This window comes from Panulirus ornatus, chromosome 38 (assembly GCF_036320965.1).
Source record: "Panulirus ornatus isolate Po-2019 chromosome 38, ASM3632096v1, whole genome shotgun sequence".
Classification (NCBI taxonomy): Eukaryota; Metazoa; Arthropoda; class Malacostraca; order Decapoda; family Palinuridae; genus Panulirus; species Panulirus ornatus.
In genome coordinates this window covers 14,548,384-14,567,819 of record NC_092261.1, presented here as the reverse complement: position 1 = coordinate 14,567,819, position 19,436 = coordinate 14,548,384, and the positions used below count along the sequence as shown (strand labels likewise).

The 19,436-nt window shown below is 44.5% G+C and overlaps 1 protein-coding gene and 1 long non-coding RNA gene across 2 annotated transcripts in view; both read left to right on the top strand.

The window, feature by feature from the left end:
- Positions 1-5,890: 5,890 nt before the first annotated feature.
- MCU (mitochondrial calcium uniporter) overlaps positions 5,891-19,436 on the top strand; it is a 725,481-nt gene continuing 711,935 nt past the window's right edge. The window contains exon 1 of the mRNA XM_071684691.1: positions 5,891-6,828. Coding sequence (XP_071540792.1) covers positions 6,712-6,828 — 117 coding nt within the window. The 5' untranslated portion in view covers positions 5,891-6,711. The remainder of the gene's footprint in view (positions 6,829-19,436) is intronic.
- Positions 18,544-19,436, top strand: part of LOC139760916 (uncharacterized) — a 383,133-nt gene continuing 382,240 nt past the window's right edge. Inside the window, exon 1 of the long non-coding RNA XR_011715430.1 lies at positions 18,544-18,970. This is a non-coding gene — a long non-coding RNA (uncharacterized lncRNA). The remainder of the gene's footprint in view (positions 18,971-19,436) is intronic.

Sequence of the window (19,436 nt, the reverse complement as noted above, 5' to 3'; positions counted from 1 at the left end):
GTGTCCATTAAATACCTAAGTTCATAGAGTGTCCATTAAATACCTAAGTTCATAGAGTGTCCATTAAATACCTAAGTTCATAGAGTGTCCATTAAATACCTAAGTTCATAGAGTGTCCATTAAATACCTAAGTTCATAGAGTGTCCATTGAATACCTAAGTTCATAGAGTGTCCATTAAATACGTAAGTTCACCTGTACACATTGTGTCCTGATGTGGTCTATCTGTGCCTTCATCTTCAGCGACCCTTTTCTTCTCGTATACAACAGTTTTGATCATATCGCTACACTGCTTTGAAAAGGAGTGGTCTCAGCACTGACGAGATGTTGTCAGAGAAGCATCTTTCACTGCTTTAGTTACTGGAGATGACGATGGCAGATGAAACAAAAAAATACCCTCTGTGTGTTTTAGAATTCTTATCTGGAGTAAAAATCCCCAACAGCAGCTTCCTGTTGACGCCAGACTTCTACTAGCTACTCACGGTGGCGACATGCATAGAGATGTATTGCTGTAAAACGCATCATATATATATATATATATATATATATATATATATATATATATATATATATATATATATATATATATATATATATATATACCGGGGTCGACGTGGTGTCAGTGGATTGAAGCAGGGCATGTGAAGCGTCTGGGGTAAACCATGAAAGTTTTGTGGGGCCTGGATGTGGAAAGGGAGCTGTGGTTTCGGTGCATTATACATGACAGCTGAGTGTGAACGAATGTGGCCTTTGTTGTCTTTTCCTAGCGCGTCCCGGGGGAGGGGGTTGCCATTTCATGGTGTGGCGGGGTGGCGACGGAATGGATGAAGGCAGCAAGTATGAATATGTACATGTCTATATATCTATATGTCTGTGTATGTATATGTATGTAAACGTTGAAATGTATAGGTATGTATATGTGCGTGTGAGGGCGTTTATGTATATACATGTGTATGTGGGTGGGTTGGGCCATTCTTTCGTCTGTTTCCTTGCGCTACCTCGCTCACGCGGGAGATTGCGACAAAGTATAATTATTAAGATAAATATATAAATGAATGATTAATTATATATATATATATATATATATATATATATATATATATATATATATATATATATATATATATATATATATATATATATATATATATATTCCAACCTTGTTATCCTTCGTCATAATTCCCACACGCGTGCAATTAAATCTAGACTCAGCCATGTACGTAAATTGGATTTAGGAATGGGTGTCTCATGTACCGCCATTCCCAATCAGGGCAGCCACAGCCTGAGTCAGCGTGTGTGGGCGCTCCTCCAGTGCTGCTGACGTGGGTCATTGCCCAAGTGAGAGGATCGTACCGAGGGAGCCCTCCTGCTATATAACCTGACCCTGGTTATCCTAATCTTCTGCTGGTGGGAGGGACTTTACGCAGTAGGTCGTGCATGGTCTGCCCCTGGACTGATCTAGTCCACTCTCTCGCCTCACTTCGTATGTGTGATCCACTCATGCTAAACTGGACCTGATCCACTCTCTCTCTCTTGACTGTGTGTAATCATCTCTCTTGACTGTATCTGATCCACTTTCTCTTAACCGTATCTGATCCACTCTCTCTTAACCGTATCTGATCCACTCTTTCTTGTCTGTATCGAATCTTGATCTGACCTACAGTGAATTTTGGACTTTAACCTCTTCAGCTGGACCCTTGAGCACGACGGTGCGACACTTGAGCACGACGGTGCGACCCTCGAGCACGACGGTGCGATTCATGAGCACGACGGTACGACCCATGGACACCACTTTACGACCCATAGCACGACCTTTGGGCATGAAGGATAAAGGTCTGAGCCTTGGTCACCATACCCGAAGAATTCTACCGCATCAATGAATAGGCAACTCGCTTGCATCGTCCACACACACTACTAACCACAAGGCCAAATATTTTGTTAATGATCATACATGTACGTTATAGTAGTACGCCTGCGCAGTCTAATGCCACCACCTTGATTATACCCGCATAAACTCCTGCCCAAGGGCAGTGTACTGTCTCAGGTTATGACCATGTTAACTCTACCCAGCTTATCGTGTAGCATGAACAAAGACTTGTGAGAGGTCTTGGCCAAGGTAAAGTAAAATCCCACCAAAACGTTTATCAACAGCTTACTCGAAACACACACACGCACACACACACACACACACACACACACACACACACACACACACACCATATATAGCAGGAGAAACTCTTTCATGGGGTTCCTGCAACTTCGAGGCTGCGCTGCAATCAGTCGCAGGGAAAGAAATGACGGACGCCTGTGGAGCGAGAAGTTCCTCACTGAAACCGTACTCCATTTCCGTGTATATATATATATATATATATATATATATATATATATATATATATATATATATATATATATTACTACTAGCTTTTTCTCTCGTGAGAGATGTTGCTTTAAGATACAGAAGAATGGACCTTGGTTGATAAAAATTCCCTAATTGGCTTTGTCTGAGGACTTTTGATCTTAGTGGCATTCGCTCTTCCTAGGGAGTGTCAGTGAGTGCCAGTCTATGTGTGAATGTGTCTGAAGGAAGAGGAAACGTGGAGCTGGGGCGAGAGGATCAATTGTGAAGGCCACGAGGAACTACCTTCACATGGGCCGCCAGCGGGACGCACGAGACTGGAAACCTTACAGGTATACTTCAGAGATGTGGAAGTTTTGTCAGGATTCTTTCCTGGTTTTTAAGAAAACGTGGATATATATATATATATATATATATATATATATATATATATATATATATATATATATATATATATATATATATATAATGGACAAAAGCATCATAAGAATTTTATACCAAATGAAGTTCACATCCGTATTGAAACCTCGTAACGGATAAGTGATAAAAACATAGGTGATTTTCAAGATGAGAATATATATATATATATATATATATATATATATATATATATATATATATATATATATATATATATATATATATATATATATATATCTGGGAGAAGAAAATCTTTTGGAAAGAATTGAAAAGTGTGAGGAGAGCAGTAGAACAAATTGGAGCATTAGTGAGAGGAGCAGATGGGTAATTGGTAAGAGGCAAAGGGAAGGTGAAGACGGATGGATGTAGAATATTATGAGGAATGTGTTGGATGATGTGAAGTATTTGGGACGTTAAGGTATGCGAAGCGAGAGAGGCATGGCAAGTGGTTTCGTGAAAAGAAAGGAGGTAGTGAAAGCCTTGCATAAGAGAGAGTGTGGCATGGCGGGTGCAGTGGATGGGATTGCAGTTGTATTTCCTAAAGAAAGGTTGAGGGTGTTGTTGATTAATCAGGGTGGAATACCTTTGTAGAGTCATTGTATAAAGGCAAGGGAGGCAAAAGTGAATCATCGAATTACATAAGAATATGGTTGTTGATTATACTTAGGAAGTTGTATGGGAGTGATGATTGACAAGGTGGTGGCTTGCATAAAGGATCTGACTAGGGAGGAGTAGTGTGGTATTAGCCTAAAGTGGTAGAGGGGTAGAGGATGTAAAGACCAGGTGTTTGCTTTGAAGAATCTGTGTGAGAAATATGGGGTGAAAGAGAAAGGTTTTATTAGTGGCATTTTATGGATTTATGGTTCTTGAGGAAGCGTGTGAAAGGGTTGATTGACATGCATTGTGGGAGTTATTACGACCGTATAGTGTAGGAAGAAAGCTACTGGAAGCAGTTAGGCTTTTCCATCAGAGTAAGGCGACTGTGCGAGTGGGAAGAGAGGAGGGTAAATGGTTCCAGATGAGGGTTGGTCTGCGGCAAAGATATATGATGTCAACGAGACTGTTTCATCTGTTCATAAATGGTGTGGCGAAGGAGGAAAATGCGAAGGGTTTTGGAGAGAGGGGCTGGGTTACAGTCAGTCTATTGGAGGTGAGGGTTAAGGCTTGATGTCGGAGGTGAGGGTCAAGGCCTGAGAAGTGAGTCAATCTCTCTCTCTCTCTCTCTCTCTCTCTCTCTCTCTCTCTCTCTCTATATATATATATATATATATATATATATATATATATATATATATATATATATATATATATACAGGGTGTCCCAAAAAATTTGCTCACTTTTTGACACCCCTATAACTCACTGATTTTTTCTCTTTTCAGATCTGAAAAAAGTAAAAAAAAAAAAAAAAAATCAGTGAGTTATAGGGTGTCAAAAAGTGAGTACATTTTTTTGGGGACACCCTATATATATATATATATATATATATATATATATATATATATATATATATATATATATATATTAATGATTATTACTATGGCCTCTGTACTGCAAAACATGACTACGGTGTTGGTATTCACTTCCCATGGGTGTTTGTTGATCACCCAGTCGACCTCCCTCCTCCCCCATCCACGTCGGGCAGGGCGCCTCCTCCTGCAGAATTATGGACCCAACAGCCGGGTCGCTCGTCCAGCCGCTGTGGAACATCATCGATATTTATCTATTTCATTTCATTAGTTGACTGTATTTGTCTTTTTCTTTTTTTTTTCTTTACTTTCAGTCTATCAATTTAATCCTTTTTGTAACAGGATATTTTTATTTATATTCTATTTGTTGTGTGTACATATGTATACACATTCGCACACATGGTATAAAAAAGAAAAAGTGTCTTCCCGGATGGGTCCGATCAATTTTGAAATTATCAGTACGACTCGAGCTGTTTCGGTCGGTCGGGTTGATGTGGCGTGATAGCCCCACACTTTATAGTTATTCCCATTCGAAAAAATGAATTGACTATAACGCTCATTACTGCAAATGACAGGGAAATGTCGCTATTAGGCGATATTTTACAATATTATGAAAACAGGGCTATCACTGTCAGGACAGACCAATGGGCATTTCTCAAAATCCTTCGTCCCAGGTGCTATATTGTTTCATACAAGAAGTGGCAAGTTTCTTTTTTTTTTGTACGAGATTTATTCGTAGATTAGTTTGTTTTTCGTCTCTTTTGTGAGAATGAGGTGTTGATGTCGTCGTCATCCATTTAAGTTTTAATGTAGATTTGAACCGTAACAATGGATTTCACCTGTCTCGCTCCTTCCCTTTTGTCTTTATTGTCGTCACAGAAAAATCTCTTTATTGTCGTCACAGAAAAATAGGATTAATTCATTCTACTGCACCTGGAGGGAGGGAGAGAGAGAGAGAGAGAGAGAGAGAGAGAGAGAGAGAGAGAGAGAGAGAGAGAGAGAGAGAGAGAGAGAGATTAAGCTGTTGGCATTAGGGGTAACGGAGAGGCTTGCTGTCCCGGCCTCTTCATAGAAGCTTGGCAACACAGACAGGTCAACTGTTTCCTTGTGTGGTAGGTGCTTGTGGTGGTAGGTGAGTGTGGTGAATGAACGTGTGTGTGTGTGTGTGTTTGGGCCTGTATGTGTGTGTGTGTGTGTGTGTGTGTGTCTGGTGGGGTTTTCGCACCGACTGTATCCAAGATGGACTCCGTTATCAAGGCCTGGAGTGAATTTGTCTCTCCTTATCGTAGGCCCATGGAGCGGATTGTGCCCCGTAGTCACGGCCCATCACTGAGGGATGGCTGGCATCTGTAGGCTTAGTGCCTCCCTTTATCTGCCGCTGTCACTGTCGGGGGCGGCGGGCATAGCCGGATCCCTTGCTTGAAGGCCCGCTTGTCGGCTTTCATCCAAGTGAATATTGTTAATTATTATCGTATGGGAGGAGTTGGTTTGATTGTGTATGTGTGAGTGTGGCGACTTGTGGCATCTGGCGGCATGTGGCAGCCTCCGCCGCCGCCACTCGAGTCTCCCGGGCCAGAGCGGCCAAGCTCCAGCGGCGGCAGTCTGTCCGTGGCCGTGGGATCGAGAGCTTACGTACGCCACCCGCCCGCCCACCCGCCGCTCAGGTCTCGGTGCCACCCCTCTCCTACCACTCCATTACTTACCACCACTACTACTGCTGCTACCGACTACCACCACTACCACACACCACTAACACCCTCTTCACCTCTCTCCCCCGCGGGTCATGCCTACTACCATCCACACTACCACACGCTCGCCGACTGTCTCTTCTACCACTACCACCACCACACCACCACCACACACCACCACCACCACCACCTCCACTTGTTAGGCCAATGATAGCCACCACCATCGAGAGACGACCTCAGGTGGCCAGCGGTGCAGAGTGCTCCTCCCTCGCCTCCTCAGTGCCCCGAGACTAACTGGATCGCCCCCCATCTCACACACACACACATCCATCCCCCACCCCACAACTAACAACGAAAACCAAACGAATCCAGATCACCTGTTGTGTCTCCGTCACTAGGATAAGATTCTAAAATCAGTGCCAGTGCTCTATATAGTTAGTCAGATGATATAGAATATTTATTGTTGGAAAATAAAAAAAAAAAAGAGGTATATATAGATAATATATACACGGTGGTTTTATAGTATCTCACGGGCAAAGAAGTTTGGCCGAAGCGATCGTGGTCAAGCAAGTGGGGGAGGCTAGCCAGTCCAGCAACAGCAACCCGATCAGTGTCCCCCCAAGTAAGGGAGAGCTGAGGTCCTCAGCGAGGCGAGTCCCAAGTGGAGATCGGGAAAGTGTGTGCGAAAGGCTGAGGGTTCCGCTTTGAGTGAGTGCAGCTTGGCCAGTGCAAGTTGAGGCTACCCCTTCACACCAGCCGGACGGACGGAAGCTTAGCTGAGGATGGAGTGTGGCGCGGTGCTGCGACTACTGGGCAGGGGCAGGCCAGGCATGGGATCCCTGTGCTCCCTGGCCCTGAGCACTGCTCCAGTGTCCCGCCTTAACAACACCTTGAACCAGGTACCTTATCTTTGCTATCTGTGTGTGTGTGTGTGTGTGTGCTTGCTTGTTTACATATTATGCCTCATCTGTGTGATTACTGTTTGTGTGTCACGGGGTGAGGGAGGGAGTTTTGCACTCGTGTTGCCCTGTGTGTGTGTGTGTGTGTGTGTGTGTGTCGGTGTGGGTGTTTATCTATTCATTGAGTGTACGTATAACGTACTCTCCATAGGGTGGAGTCTAAATCCGGGGTCCTCCATCTGTTTATGTTAGTATGTATAGGTTTGATTCTTTGTTCGTCTTTCTTTGGTCAACGTGCTTGCCTAAAGTGCGTTCGTGAATGTGTATCTGTGTGTGTGTGTGTGTGTGTGTGTGTGTGTGTGTCAAGTGTTTATGCGAAAGTGTCTGTATGTTTTTCTCTGTGTATTTATACATCATCTGTGTTTGGACATCTGTCACTGTGTGTGTGTGTGTGTGTGTGTGTGTGTGTGTGTGTGTGTGTGTGTGTGTTTATTCATGCGTATCCTTGCCTGTGATTAATGTTTTTGATCACCTATTCACACGGTGCGGGCAGGGAGAGTTCTACACACTTGGAGGGGCGGGGTCCCCCCAAAAAACCCGTGGAACTTTATTATATAACTCTGTAAAACTTTTGTACTCTGTCCACATTGACAGAGTCGTCACCTTTTCGTTCCGTTCATCTAAATGTCTTATTACTATTTTTGTTTCGTAAAAGTTCCGCGTCTTTTAGGAATCTTTTATAACCAATTGCTTAATTTCATGTTGCGCTCCTCTGGTTGTTCTGTGATTGCGAGTTACGAAGTGGTGGTTACGCGGTTTAAGGTCGTCAGACTTGCTTTTTTTTGGATGAAAATTAAGCGTTGTAATTAGAACCGCTCTTTCCTCTTCCCTCAGTGCTTCCAAGTACACGCGGACCTGTGTGTGTGTGTGTGTGTGTGTGTGTGTGTGTGTGTGTGGGATTATCTGTAATGTTACTGGGAGAGAGTTTTGCACTGGTGTTGCCCCGTCTCTTAACCATGTATGTATATATATGTACTATGTCCTAACTCCCTCGTATGATTACACACACACACACACACACACACACACACACACACACACACACACACACACAAACCTAAGCTAGTGTATGCGTGTGTGTGCTTGTGGGTGCGCGCGCGCGTGTGTGTATGTGTGCTTTTGTTGATGTTTTCTAGTGCTTCCAAACTCAATGGGAATAGCGAGAATGAGTACAGTGTTCGTGGAGAGTCGGTTCTTGGAGAGTCAGTTCTTCTTCGTGGGCCAAGAGTGAGTGAGTAAGGTTTACGTATGGAATGAGAGGGATCTTGTAAGCCTGGAAAATATAAACTGAGGAAGAATGAGTCGCGCGCTTGTGACGTTAACTGATGAGTGACGCGACGCTCTCCTAACCTATAATTGATGAATAATGAGAAGCTCTTCAGAGAGAGAGAGAGAGAGAGAGAGAGAGAGAGAGAGAGAGAGAGAGAGAGAGAGAGAGAGAGAGTTGGTGAATAACGGAGAACTGGAAAACTAACCTTGGGTAGCTGATGAATAATGAGTAAATCACGGTTGATAAGTAACGAAAGAATAATGTAGTTGATGAATAACGAAATGTTCTAAGCAAGCAAGTAGCAGACACACACACACACACACACACACACACACACACACACACACACACACACACACACACACACACACCTTATCACAGTGGAAGGGAACAAAGGACGCATTTCAGACGAGCCACCTCCTCCCCCTCTCGAGATAGGTTAAAGTCGCTGGCGGAGTGCCGCAGGGTTTTCTGTGTTCCTGGACCATTACTCTTCGAGATCTATGCAGATGACTTGGTATGGACTCCTCCTACCTGAATATGGCGGCAGATGACGTAAAGGTCACAAGGGGGGAAAGCGAGGAGGATTGCATCAACTTACAAGGGGACCGAGACAGACGCAACAAGGGGATCTAGACAGACGCAACAAGGGGACCTGGACAGACGCAACAAGGGAATCTAGACAGACGCAACAAGGGGACCTGGACAGACGCAGAAAGGGGACCTAGACAGACGCAACAAGGGGACCTAGACAGACGCAACAAGGGGACCTAGACAGACGCAACAAGGGGACCTGGACAGACGCAACAAGGGGACCTGGACAGACGCAGAAAGAGGACCTAGACAGACGCAACAAGGGGACCTGGACAGACGCAGAAAGGGGACCTAGACAGACGTCAACAAGAGTACCTAGATTAGACGCAACAAGGGGACCTAGACATACGCAACAAGGGGACCTAGATAGACGCAACAAAGGGACCTAGACAGATGTAACAAGGGGACCTAGACAAACGCAACAAGGGGACCTAGACAAACGCAACAAGGGGACCTAGACAGACGCAAAAGTTGGTGTGAGACATGGATGATGAAATTCAACCCTTGTAGATCTTAAGTAAAGAAAATGGATCACATCAAAGAAAGCCTCGATATGAATATCATGTAGCCCGCAGATAGGCTGCAGGAGTGTGTGTGTGTGTGTGTGTGTGTGGGAGAGGTGTTGGTAGTCGACGTCATTTCATGAACGTGTCGCGCCAGAGTCCCATCTCAGGGGAATGCTTCAAGATTTCGACCAACTGCCTGCTGGCGAACATTAGAACTGCATTCAAGTTGGTGGATTAGAAAACATTCAGCAGCAGGTTGTTCACGGCCAAACGTCAAGGCGAAACGGGAATACGCTATGGTGGTTTGGTCCACGCGCGTCAAGAAGGAGTTAGAGCTACTAAAGAAGGTCCAGAGGAGGGCAGCTAATACGGTGCCAGATTAAGGGGAGCATAGAGGTACAGGAAAAGGCTAGAGGCTTTAGATTTGCCCACCACTAAAGAAGGAAACGTGAGCAAGTCACCTGATGACAACCTTGGAGTTTTTAACCAGACTCATGACTTGGGTAAACAGTTCTTTTGAAGATGGAGGGATAGAACAGCCAGAGGGCGTAATATTATTTGAAGCTGAAATTGACGTCAAGAAATGCTGAACAGTGTAAGAGCAGTTGGTGAATGAAATGGACTGAATAAGTATATGGTAAAGGCAGACAGGTGAAAGTATTTTGAGTAGTTGTATGAGAGAGGGTTGAACAGACGGGGCACAACGAGTGTATTAAACTCTCTAAGAGTACGGTACGAACGGGTGATTACAAGTGAGTCATTACACACACACACACACACACACACACACACACACACACACACACACACACACACACAACACACACACACACAACACACACACACACACACACACACACACACACACACACTCGAGGTGTCATATGGAGGTCAAACATGACTGATTAATGAGTTTTGCAGTTAATCTTTTTTTTTTTTTCCCACCTCTGGATTTGAAATGAATTTTCTTGCCAGGTACACAACACATGCTTGAGTAAACTACGCGATACTCATGGGGAAAGTGAGGGAGGGTAAGGGATGGAGTGGTAGGTGGGAGAGCTACCTCGCCTTGCACCGGGGTAGAAATTATCTCAAATACTCTCCAAGATACATTAGGCAGTAGGTACCCACCAGGTGTAGCAATATCTTTGTTATTTGTTTTGCGTATGTTCTGTGCTGGATCTTATCCATCATTAATATATATATATATATATATATATATATATATATATATATATATATATATATATATATATATATATATATATATATATATATATATATATATATATATATATATATTCCTATGAGTCCACGGGGAAAATGAAACACGAAAAGTTCCCAAGTGCACTTTCGTGTAATAATCACATCATCAGGGGAGACACAAGAGAGAAATATAACAGTCAATTGATATACATCGAAGAGACGAAGCTAGGACGCCATGTGGTAAACATGTGATTTGTTTTTGGACAATCTCATGTTTACCAATGGCGTCCTAGCTTCGTCTCTTCGATGTATATCAACTGACTGTTATATTTCTCTCTTGTGTCTCCCCAGATGATGTGATTATTACACGAAAGTGCACTTGGGAACTTTTCGTGTTTCATTTTCCCCGTGGACTCATAGGAATATCTTGATCACGCGCAAAATTGTGATCCTTTCCAATATATATATATATATATATATATATATATATATATATATATATATATATATATATATATATATATATATATATATATATCCGCATGTTTGATATCCATGCTATCTTATTGTGCAGTGTTTATATTCAAGTGTTTAATTTTGAGATGGTATGATATTCATTTTTTCCCCTGCACATGGCAGGGGAGGGCGGCGCCCCTTGTTATGAACGGGCCACTTTTTCCCGGTGGCCAGTGAGCGGAGGAATTTAATCTGGCCAAATAACTGAAGTGTTCAGAATTTTGGCTTTATCCTTATGTGTCTTTTGTCTTAGTCTCTCTCTTAGTCTGTGTTTGCCTATCTGTCTTATCAGTCTATGTATCGGGCTCTCGGCCTTTGTCTCCGTCTGTCTGTCTGTCTTATCAAAAGAATCCAAAGCTTGAGCCATTTCCTGTGTAGTCACTATGGTAAGATCTTTCCCCCCCAAAGGCTTTTCAGCGTATTGCTTGTTAATAGCTTGAAGACTCTCTTAGATAGCTGATTGGTTAGGGGATTAAGGTTTATATGACTATCGGCTGTCAGAATCATTAAAGACGCTATTGTCAAATGATAGTTACCGAGAGAAAGAACATGAAAAGAGATTGAAACTCCTTCTTCATGAGGTGTTCAAGATCATTCTAAGGCCACAGATTGTGTGTGTGTGTGTGACTGAAGTTATGGTGCGCTGTATAGCGATAGCTTCCTTGTAAAGAAGCAAGTGATGTGTTGTCCCAGTACGGTAAATGTCTGCGTGAGGGAGAAGACATCCCCGTGTTGTGCAGAGCCGTAGAGCCTCCGTAGGTTTCCCTTACGTGCAGAGTGTGAGGTTCCCCTCCACGTCCACCAAGCTCGGTCTAGGGGCGGCGGCCGACTCTTCTGGTCTTGACGAGGGTCAGGCTGTTGTGTATGGGGGCATGCGGGCCGGGCCCACGCAACCCACTTCAGCCTTAGCCGATCCTCAGGCACCTTCTGCAGATGTGTGTCCAATTTGTGTACATCTCTCTCTCTCTCTCTCTCTCTCTCTCTCTCTCTCTCTCTCTCTCTCTCTCTCTCTCTCTCTCTCTCTCTCTCTCTCTCCCACACACACATCAGATGACCCATAATGTCTCTGGTATTTGCATACCTAGCGTTGAAGATGTTAGGACTTTGTTTTTCACTCGTTTACATGCTTTTTACATTTGATCTGTTTACTGTTTTACAGTCTCCCAATTCTGCCACGTGACCAGTGAGTACATTCTACAATAAGATTGATTCCTTATGGGTCCTACCACCTATGGATGGCTTTGTGAAAAAGAATAAATAGATCACCGCAAGTATCGAAAAGTCTCGTGAATTCAGTCATGATAAGAAGAGGGTAAACAGAACTGGATCTAAAACTGTTCATTTCTCATCCTGCGTGTTCGAGGAGAAGCTCCGAACCAGGATGAATATGTATAAGGTATGAGTGAATGAATCCCTTTGTCAAGGAGGATTAAGTGCGCATCCGTTTAACCAGGAGAGCAACAGTGCAAACCATTGGTCACAAAGACTTGAGCTACTGGGATGAGGAATGGGGCCATGCAGGACCATCGCAAGACCAGGAGGAGGACTAGTGGAAGATTGTCGGACGTCGTCTGTTTGAACTTCACCTGGGGAAAAAAAAAAACTGGGTTCTTGAAGCATGCAGAGGTGTAGGAAAGGGGGCGAAGACGAGAGACGGAGAGAGAAAAAAAGAAGAATTTCGCTGGATCGTGACGCGAGGTAAAGGAGGGAAGATATGATGCTATGCCCGGAACGTAGCCTAGCTGTCGAGTAAGTTACTTTCAAAACAGTTTTATGAAGACGTTCGTCTCTTGTCTGTGCAGCTCGACCTGTGCTGCCAGGCTTCTCTCAGAATCTGTCACTTACTTGACGTCCTTAGTTCCTGGATGTTTTCGAAAGCTGCTCCTCTTCTTCTTGTTCCTCTTCTTCTTCTCCTTCTTCTTCTTCTTCTTCTTCTTCTTCTTCTTCTTCTTCTTCTTCTTCTTCTCAACCATCGGCTTCCATCTTCCTCCATTATCATTTCCTGCTTGTAAACATCTCCAGATTGTCCGTTCCTCCTCATCTTGTGTAGCAATTTTCCAGTTTTCCTGGTGAATATCAGAACCATAGCTCACTCTTCATGTGGCCACTTGCTTCGATCTTGATGACCACGCTAGCGTTACCGAATGGAGTGTAGCGATGTTGACATCCCCCAAGACCCCTTGCTGGAGAGCTTGGTGTAGAAAGGTGCGATTCCCCACCGACGGTTGGAAATGATATCCCACTGGCACGACAGGCATGGACGACTCTCTGTGAACTGCTGCCACTGAAATGCAGAGGTGCGGTATGCATGAACAGAGAGAGAGAGAGAGAGAGAGAGAGAGAGAGAGAGAGAGAGAGAGAGAGCCTAGGGCTCTTCAACACCTTTCCTGCTATCGTCATAGACAGTGGGATGCACGGTAGAGGAGTTTAAGAGTTCAACTGGACCTTTTTGGTGTAACTGTGACGCACTCACGGGCCGCCCAGGGTCGAGGGGATAGGTTCGAATCTTGGTTAAGGTTGTCTGTTCACCGTCAACCCAGCTGTTCATTCACCCCTATGAGTTGGTTAATAAAATGAGTGCCTGGCATAGGCTAAGATATATATATATATATATATATATATATATATATATATATATATATATATATATATATATATATATATATATATAGAGAGAGAGAGAGAGAGAGAGAGAGAGAGAGAGGTGGCCCTGATTAGGGCTTCGGGTGCCCATGCCGTCTCAGCTAACATTTAAGAAAGAATATGTATCTACAAAGTGTACTAGACCAGCCAGGCTGTGTGGGTCTGCGGGCTGAGGCTTCCAACAGCTTGGTCGACCAAACGACAGCAGAACAGTGAGAGGCCAAACCCCACAGCCCGGGGTGTTGGTGTAGTATAAGACCCCCGGAGACTTCACCACGTACCAAGGTGAGTGATGCGTGTGTGTGTGTGTGTGTGTGTGTCGACTGTGGCTGTATCGGTGGCGGTGGCGGCAATAGCAGTAGCGATCAGCAACACGTAACTGAAAGGAGACGTGAACTGGTTCTATGAACCGGATATCCGGTTATCGTTCGGATATCCGGGGTTACCGATCGGATGATTACTAACCTGAGTGTAGATTTGTGTTCTCTGTCTTCTCCATGCGTAGAACGGCTGTATTGTTAGCTCGCACAGGTTTAGACAGGAGCAGCCCAAGCTGAAGCTGGTTGTGCTTCGTAGAGGTAACTTATACAGCTTAGACAGCAGCATCCTAAGCTGAAGCTGGTTGTGCTTCGTAGGGGTAACTTATACAGCTTAGACAGTAGCATCCTCAGCTGAAGCTGGTTGTGCTTCGTAGGGGTAACTTATACAGCTTAGACAGTAGCAGCCCAAGCTGAAGCTGGTTGTGCTTCGTAGGGGTAACTTATACAGCTTAGACAGTAGCAGCCCAAGCTGAAGTTGCTTGTACTTCGTAGAGCTTAGACTGGTTTTATAGCTCCTGTAGTGAGGCAGTAGGAGCTAAGCTTTAGGCTAGTGGTAACTCATAAACCTTGGGGAGTAGCAACGAAAATAAGGCTGGCGTAACTCATAAAACTTTGGCAGTAAGAGTCCAAACTTAGGCCGGTGGTAACTCATAAAGCTTAGGCAGTAGCAAACCAAACTTAGTCCGGCGGCAACTCATAAGACTTAGGCAGTAGCAAACCAAGCTTAGTCCGGCGGCAATTTATAGAGTTTAGACAGTAGTAAACCAAGCTCAGGCCGGTGGTAACTCATAAAGCTTAGGCTGATTGTAACTCGGACAGTAACTCAATGTCATTGTTTATTGCTCGCAGACAGACAGTAACACACCTACCCTCTGTATCACAGTTTCCGGTGTTGTTTAGCAAACAAGACAAGTTATGATTTCAGTGTTTACTGAACTTAGACAAAATTGTCATTTTTTTTTAAGGATCAAGGCCTTTTAATTGGTTGATCACCGAGACAAAGGCCTTTTGATTGGTTGATCACTAAGACAAAGGCCTTTTATTTGGTTGATCACCAAGACAAAGGCCTTTTATCTGGTTGATCACCAAGACAAAGGCGTTTTAATTGGCTCATAACCGAGACAGATATAGTCTTTTTGATTAATGAACCACTTAATCACTTACATCAGTAGATTAGGAGCTAAAGTATGTCCTGCCTTTTATGTTGGCATCGAAGTGAACGTAGGCGAGGTACATTCGTCGTTTCCGTTCGTATGATGATCGTAAGTCGTACATATGTGCTTGAAGTTGCTGAACTTAAAAAGTATGATAATCCTCTGGCAAAGTCGTCTGGTATTGATCGACTGCATATTTAAGTCCTTAGAGTCTGTTTACCGTTTCCGGATGAGAGGCCAAAGTTTGGCTTGGTGAATGACGTGACCTCTTCCTCCTCCCTCTCCTTCTCCTCGTCCTCCTCGACCGACCATCGCCAAGTCGCTTTCTTGCAGGGTTGAGATCTCCTCGTGTGGAGTGGGAGGTATGTGGATGGCTGGTGGATTGGTGCTCTCACTGGAGCGACTCCGTGCGGAGTTGCGATTCGCTGTGGTAGTCAGTTTGTGGGCCCTGTTTGTGTTACGGGGGGAGGGAGTTCTACACTCGTGTTACCTTGTGTTTGCAATTACGTTTTTGTGATTGCCTATTTGTACGGTACTTTACCCTGTGTGTGTGTGTGTGTGTGTGTGTGTAATAGGGTTGAATGTAGAGATGAAGGCTCTTGCTGTTTGGTGCGTTTGGCTGGGTGATGGAATGTACCCCCGTCACATAGTTGAAACCCTGAGTGATAAACGGTGAGCCAGAAGTAGGAGGGGTGTTGGGTCTACCGTAGCGTAAACACGTGTGAGAGTGATCGGAAATGTGGACTTGGGTCAGTAAAGTGCTGTGCAGTGAGTGTGTGGATATAAAAACTTAGATTGGATCGATAAAGTAAGGGAATTTTCTACCCTATAGGCAAGAGAGATATGATGCCATAAGAGAGTTTGGCTAAGTTTAAGGAACAGGTTCAGTGAGATGATTTTGGCACGTATTGTGGAGTGTGAATGGATTTAGACAGATCACAGGAGCAAGTTTTGAGTGCACGGACGGTTCTAGGCACGAGAAAGGCTGGGTGGGAGGAGGGAATAGAGTATGTGTGTATATATGTGCTTGATGGCACGAAGATATGGGACGAAGATATCAAGAAGATATCAAGATATGGGACGATTTTTTTTTTGTCAAAATGTGGGACAATTTTTTTTTTATATCAAAATGTGGGACGATTTTTTCGTATCAAAATGCGATATATTGCTGAAACTATGATGTCCTGGGTATGGCAGTGGGATGGAAAGCACACCTGGTTAGGTTAAGGAAAGAGGTTGACATTGATATTCATAAAAGATTTTCAGTTTTTATTTTTCTTGTACTGAAAATAGACTGAGGATGCCTGTTGAAGGAAGTGGAGTAGGGGGTGAGAGTAACGTATGAAGTGGGGTGAGGAGGAGGCGGCTATGTTTATGACGTATGGGGGAAGTGGAGTAATAGTGTGTGGTATATATAAAGAGGAGTGAGACTGTCTGGTATGCATGAAGTTGAGTGGAGGTTCAGTGGAGTGAGACTGTCTGGTATGTTGCTCAGTGGAGTGAGACTGTGTGGTATTGTATGAAGTGGATTGGGGCTGTGTGTGTAATGTGTGGAGTGGGGATATGGGTGACGCATGAAGGAAGTGGATTGGGCCGTATGTGACGTGTGAAGGAGGTGGATTAGGGCTGAATGTGACGTATGAAGTGGACTGGGGCTATGTGTGAAGGATGAATGAATTGGACTGGGATGTGTGTGAAGTATGAAGTAGAATGAGGGCGGTGTGTTGGGTATATGAAGGAGGTAGAACAGGTGTGTGTGTGTGTGTGTGTGTGTGTGTGTGTGTGTGTGTGTGTGTGTGTGTGTGTGTCCACCCCGTTCCTTGCAAATGAAAGTGGTTACAGTGATCGGTAAAATAATTTGATTTATTACAATTACGTTGTAGTATACGCACAGTCTCGGAAAAATGGGGTTATCACTGTGATATCTGCCGGGTCACTTCTCGTCAGAGGCCTGGTTTGAGCACGTAGCTGACCATGTGTGACACCCGATACTTTAGGGAACCAGTTGAACACATGTCATGTGGCGAGTCTTCCAAATGAAGCCTAGCGGTACCATTGGGATGCTGGATCGTGTACAGATCATGATGCTACACCTCTCTAAGGTCTTTCACTGGCATCCTATTCCTTCAGTGGACTGGATTTTGTGTTCGTCACTTATTGAATGTTTTCTGATCCTGTCTACAATTCTCTTGTATTGATAAAAAAAAAAAAATGAGCATATCAGATGATAATGGTGATGTGTGCTGACCCTTCCTCTTTTTCTTTCGTTTCACATCATTAGTGAGCTGTCCTTTAGCTGATGAATGATCTAATGACAAGGTAGTTCTCAGACACACACACCCACACACACACACACACATACGTATCGGATGGCGACCACGTTCCCTCACTGTTCGTGAAGGGAAAAGTCATGAGAGTTGGGTTGAGGATAGATCATAGCTAATGATGACCCGGTCCCACGTGTGGCCACATAAACCCGACTCCCACGTGTGGCCACATAAACCCGACTCCCCCCCCCCCACACACACAACGTCATACACGTAAAAATAGCCCTCCGTATCCTGGAGGTGGAGTGCGGGACCCTGGAGGAGGTGGAGGAGGAGTAGGTGGCGGCGGTGGTGGTCAAGGTCATCTGGTTCTCGTTCAACATTGGGAAGCGTGACGTCACCCTCCCCACCCACCTCCTTCCCTCCAACTGACCGGACGTAACCCAGGAATGAACATAATCACACACTCATAACCACACAATTGACCCGAGGTCATATTTCGCCGACCCACCGTTTAACAATGTCCAGTGTATTCGTAAAGCTCAGAAAGTTCGGGAGAATTCAGAGTGTGTATCGTCGACAACCAGAAGACAACGAAATCGAAGACAAAATTACTTTGTTCTCCTCCGTTTTCCGAATTCTGGTCAGACTCGTGTATTCGGTGGGTGACTATCTAGCTTCTGTATTAATGGAAAGCCCAGTCGCTTATTAAGCTACTTTTCCGTTGGGATGGCACACTGGGTTGAATGCATATGTACACGGTAATATCCGGGGGAAGAGGCAGTGACAGAGAAAAACAAGGGAGATTCGTATATGTGTGTGTAGCCCACCTCACCCTGCTACGGGGCAGGTGCGCAGACCATTGTAAGAACCACCGTGCATTTGAAAAGAAATACATTCGTATCTAGACGGCTTCCTCTAGAGTGTACCGGATTAGCCAGTTTCCACTGTACAGACTAATAAAGAAATTGTAGATGCGTAGCAAACAAGCAGTTTAGGATATCCAACCCTGACAGCTTTTGCCAAGGTAACCGAGTTGTATAGATTGAACTGCATATATAGACAACAGACCCCGAAGTCAGGGTAAGGCATGAGAGTAAATTGATGCACGGTCTCGTGGATGGTAATCCTTGTACAAGGCTGTGGCAGTTTATCGTGTCCAGTGGTTTGGGAGGGGGAGGAGGGGTTTGTTGTCAGTGGATGGTGGTGGCTACGGTGAGTGACCTTGGGAGCTGTGTTCATCCTAGGTTTTAAGTACTCATCCTCAGCCCCTTTACCCCCCGTGACTCACTCAAGGAGGAATCTCCATTATCTCCCTCAGATAACAGAGTACTCAACAGTTTGACGTTCACCCGTAGCTAGCTGGCGGAGAACGTCGTGCGTCTGGCAGGGAGGCGTGTTGGTGTGCGCGTCTCCACCACGCTGCCGTACCACCAGGACACCGCTAGATATAAACACTGACGCGCAGTCCCTGTTTATAAAGTGAATGACAAAGAAACAATGGTGAACTCTTGTGATCTGTGTAGGGAGAGGTGTCTTACTGCCAACTAGAGGGCTACAGAGGGCCAGTTATACTTACTGCAGCTTGCTACAGCGGTAGTAAAGGGTGAGTTTCCTTGGTATAGTAGGAGGGCACGGGTGGGTATAAAGCAAGCAAGGGCATTGAACTCATTCAGCACAGGTTACAGATGTCCCCTACGTAATTACGTATATCACTGGTCATCGTTGTATGAGCAGTATTAGTGGTTGGTCAGTGAATCAGTCGAGTGGATGAAGATGACTTGGCAAGTTTCATAATGCATAACGAAAGCATTATGTTTATGTATGTATGTATACATATAGTGACGCGCTGTCTTGTCTATGTATTATTAGTTTGTGTGTTACGAAGAGTTTTATACCTGTGTTACCCAGTCTCATTACGTTGTTTGCATACCATGGTTCAACCTTAAAAAGTATACATACCATGTATACACACCCCAAGCCTGCGTCAGGTACCCATTTATCAACGAACCACAAAAGAGGCTGTGAGCTCGGTTGCCATATCCGGGAGGACTCGAATCCCGACTCTTTTA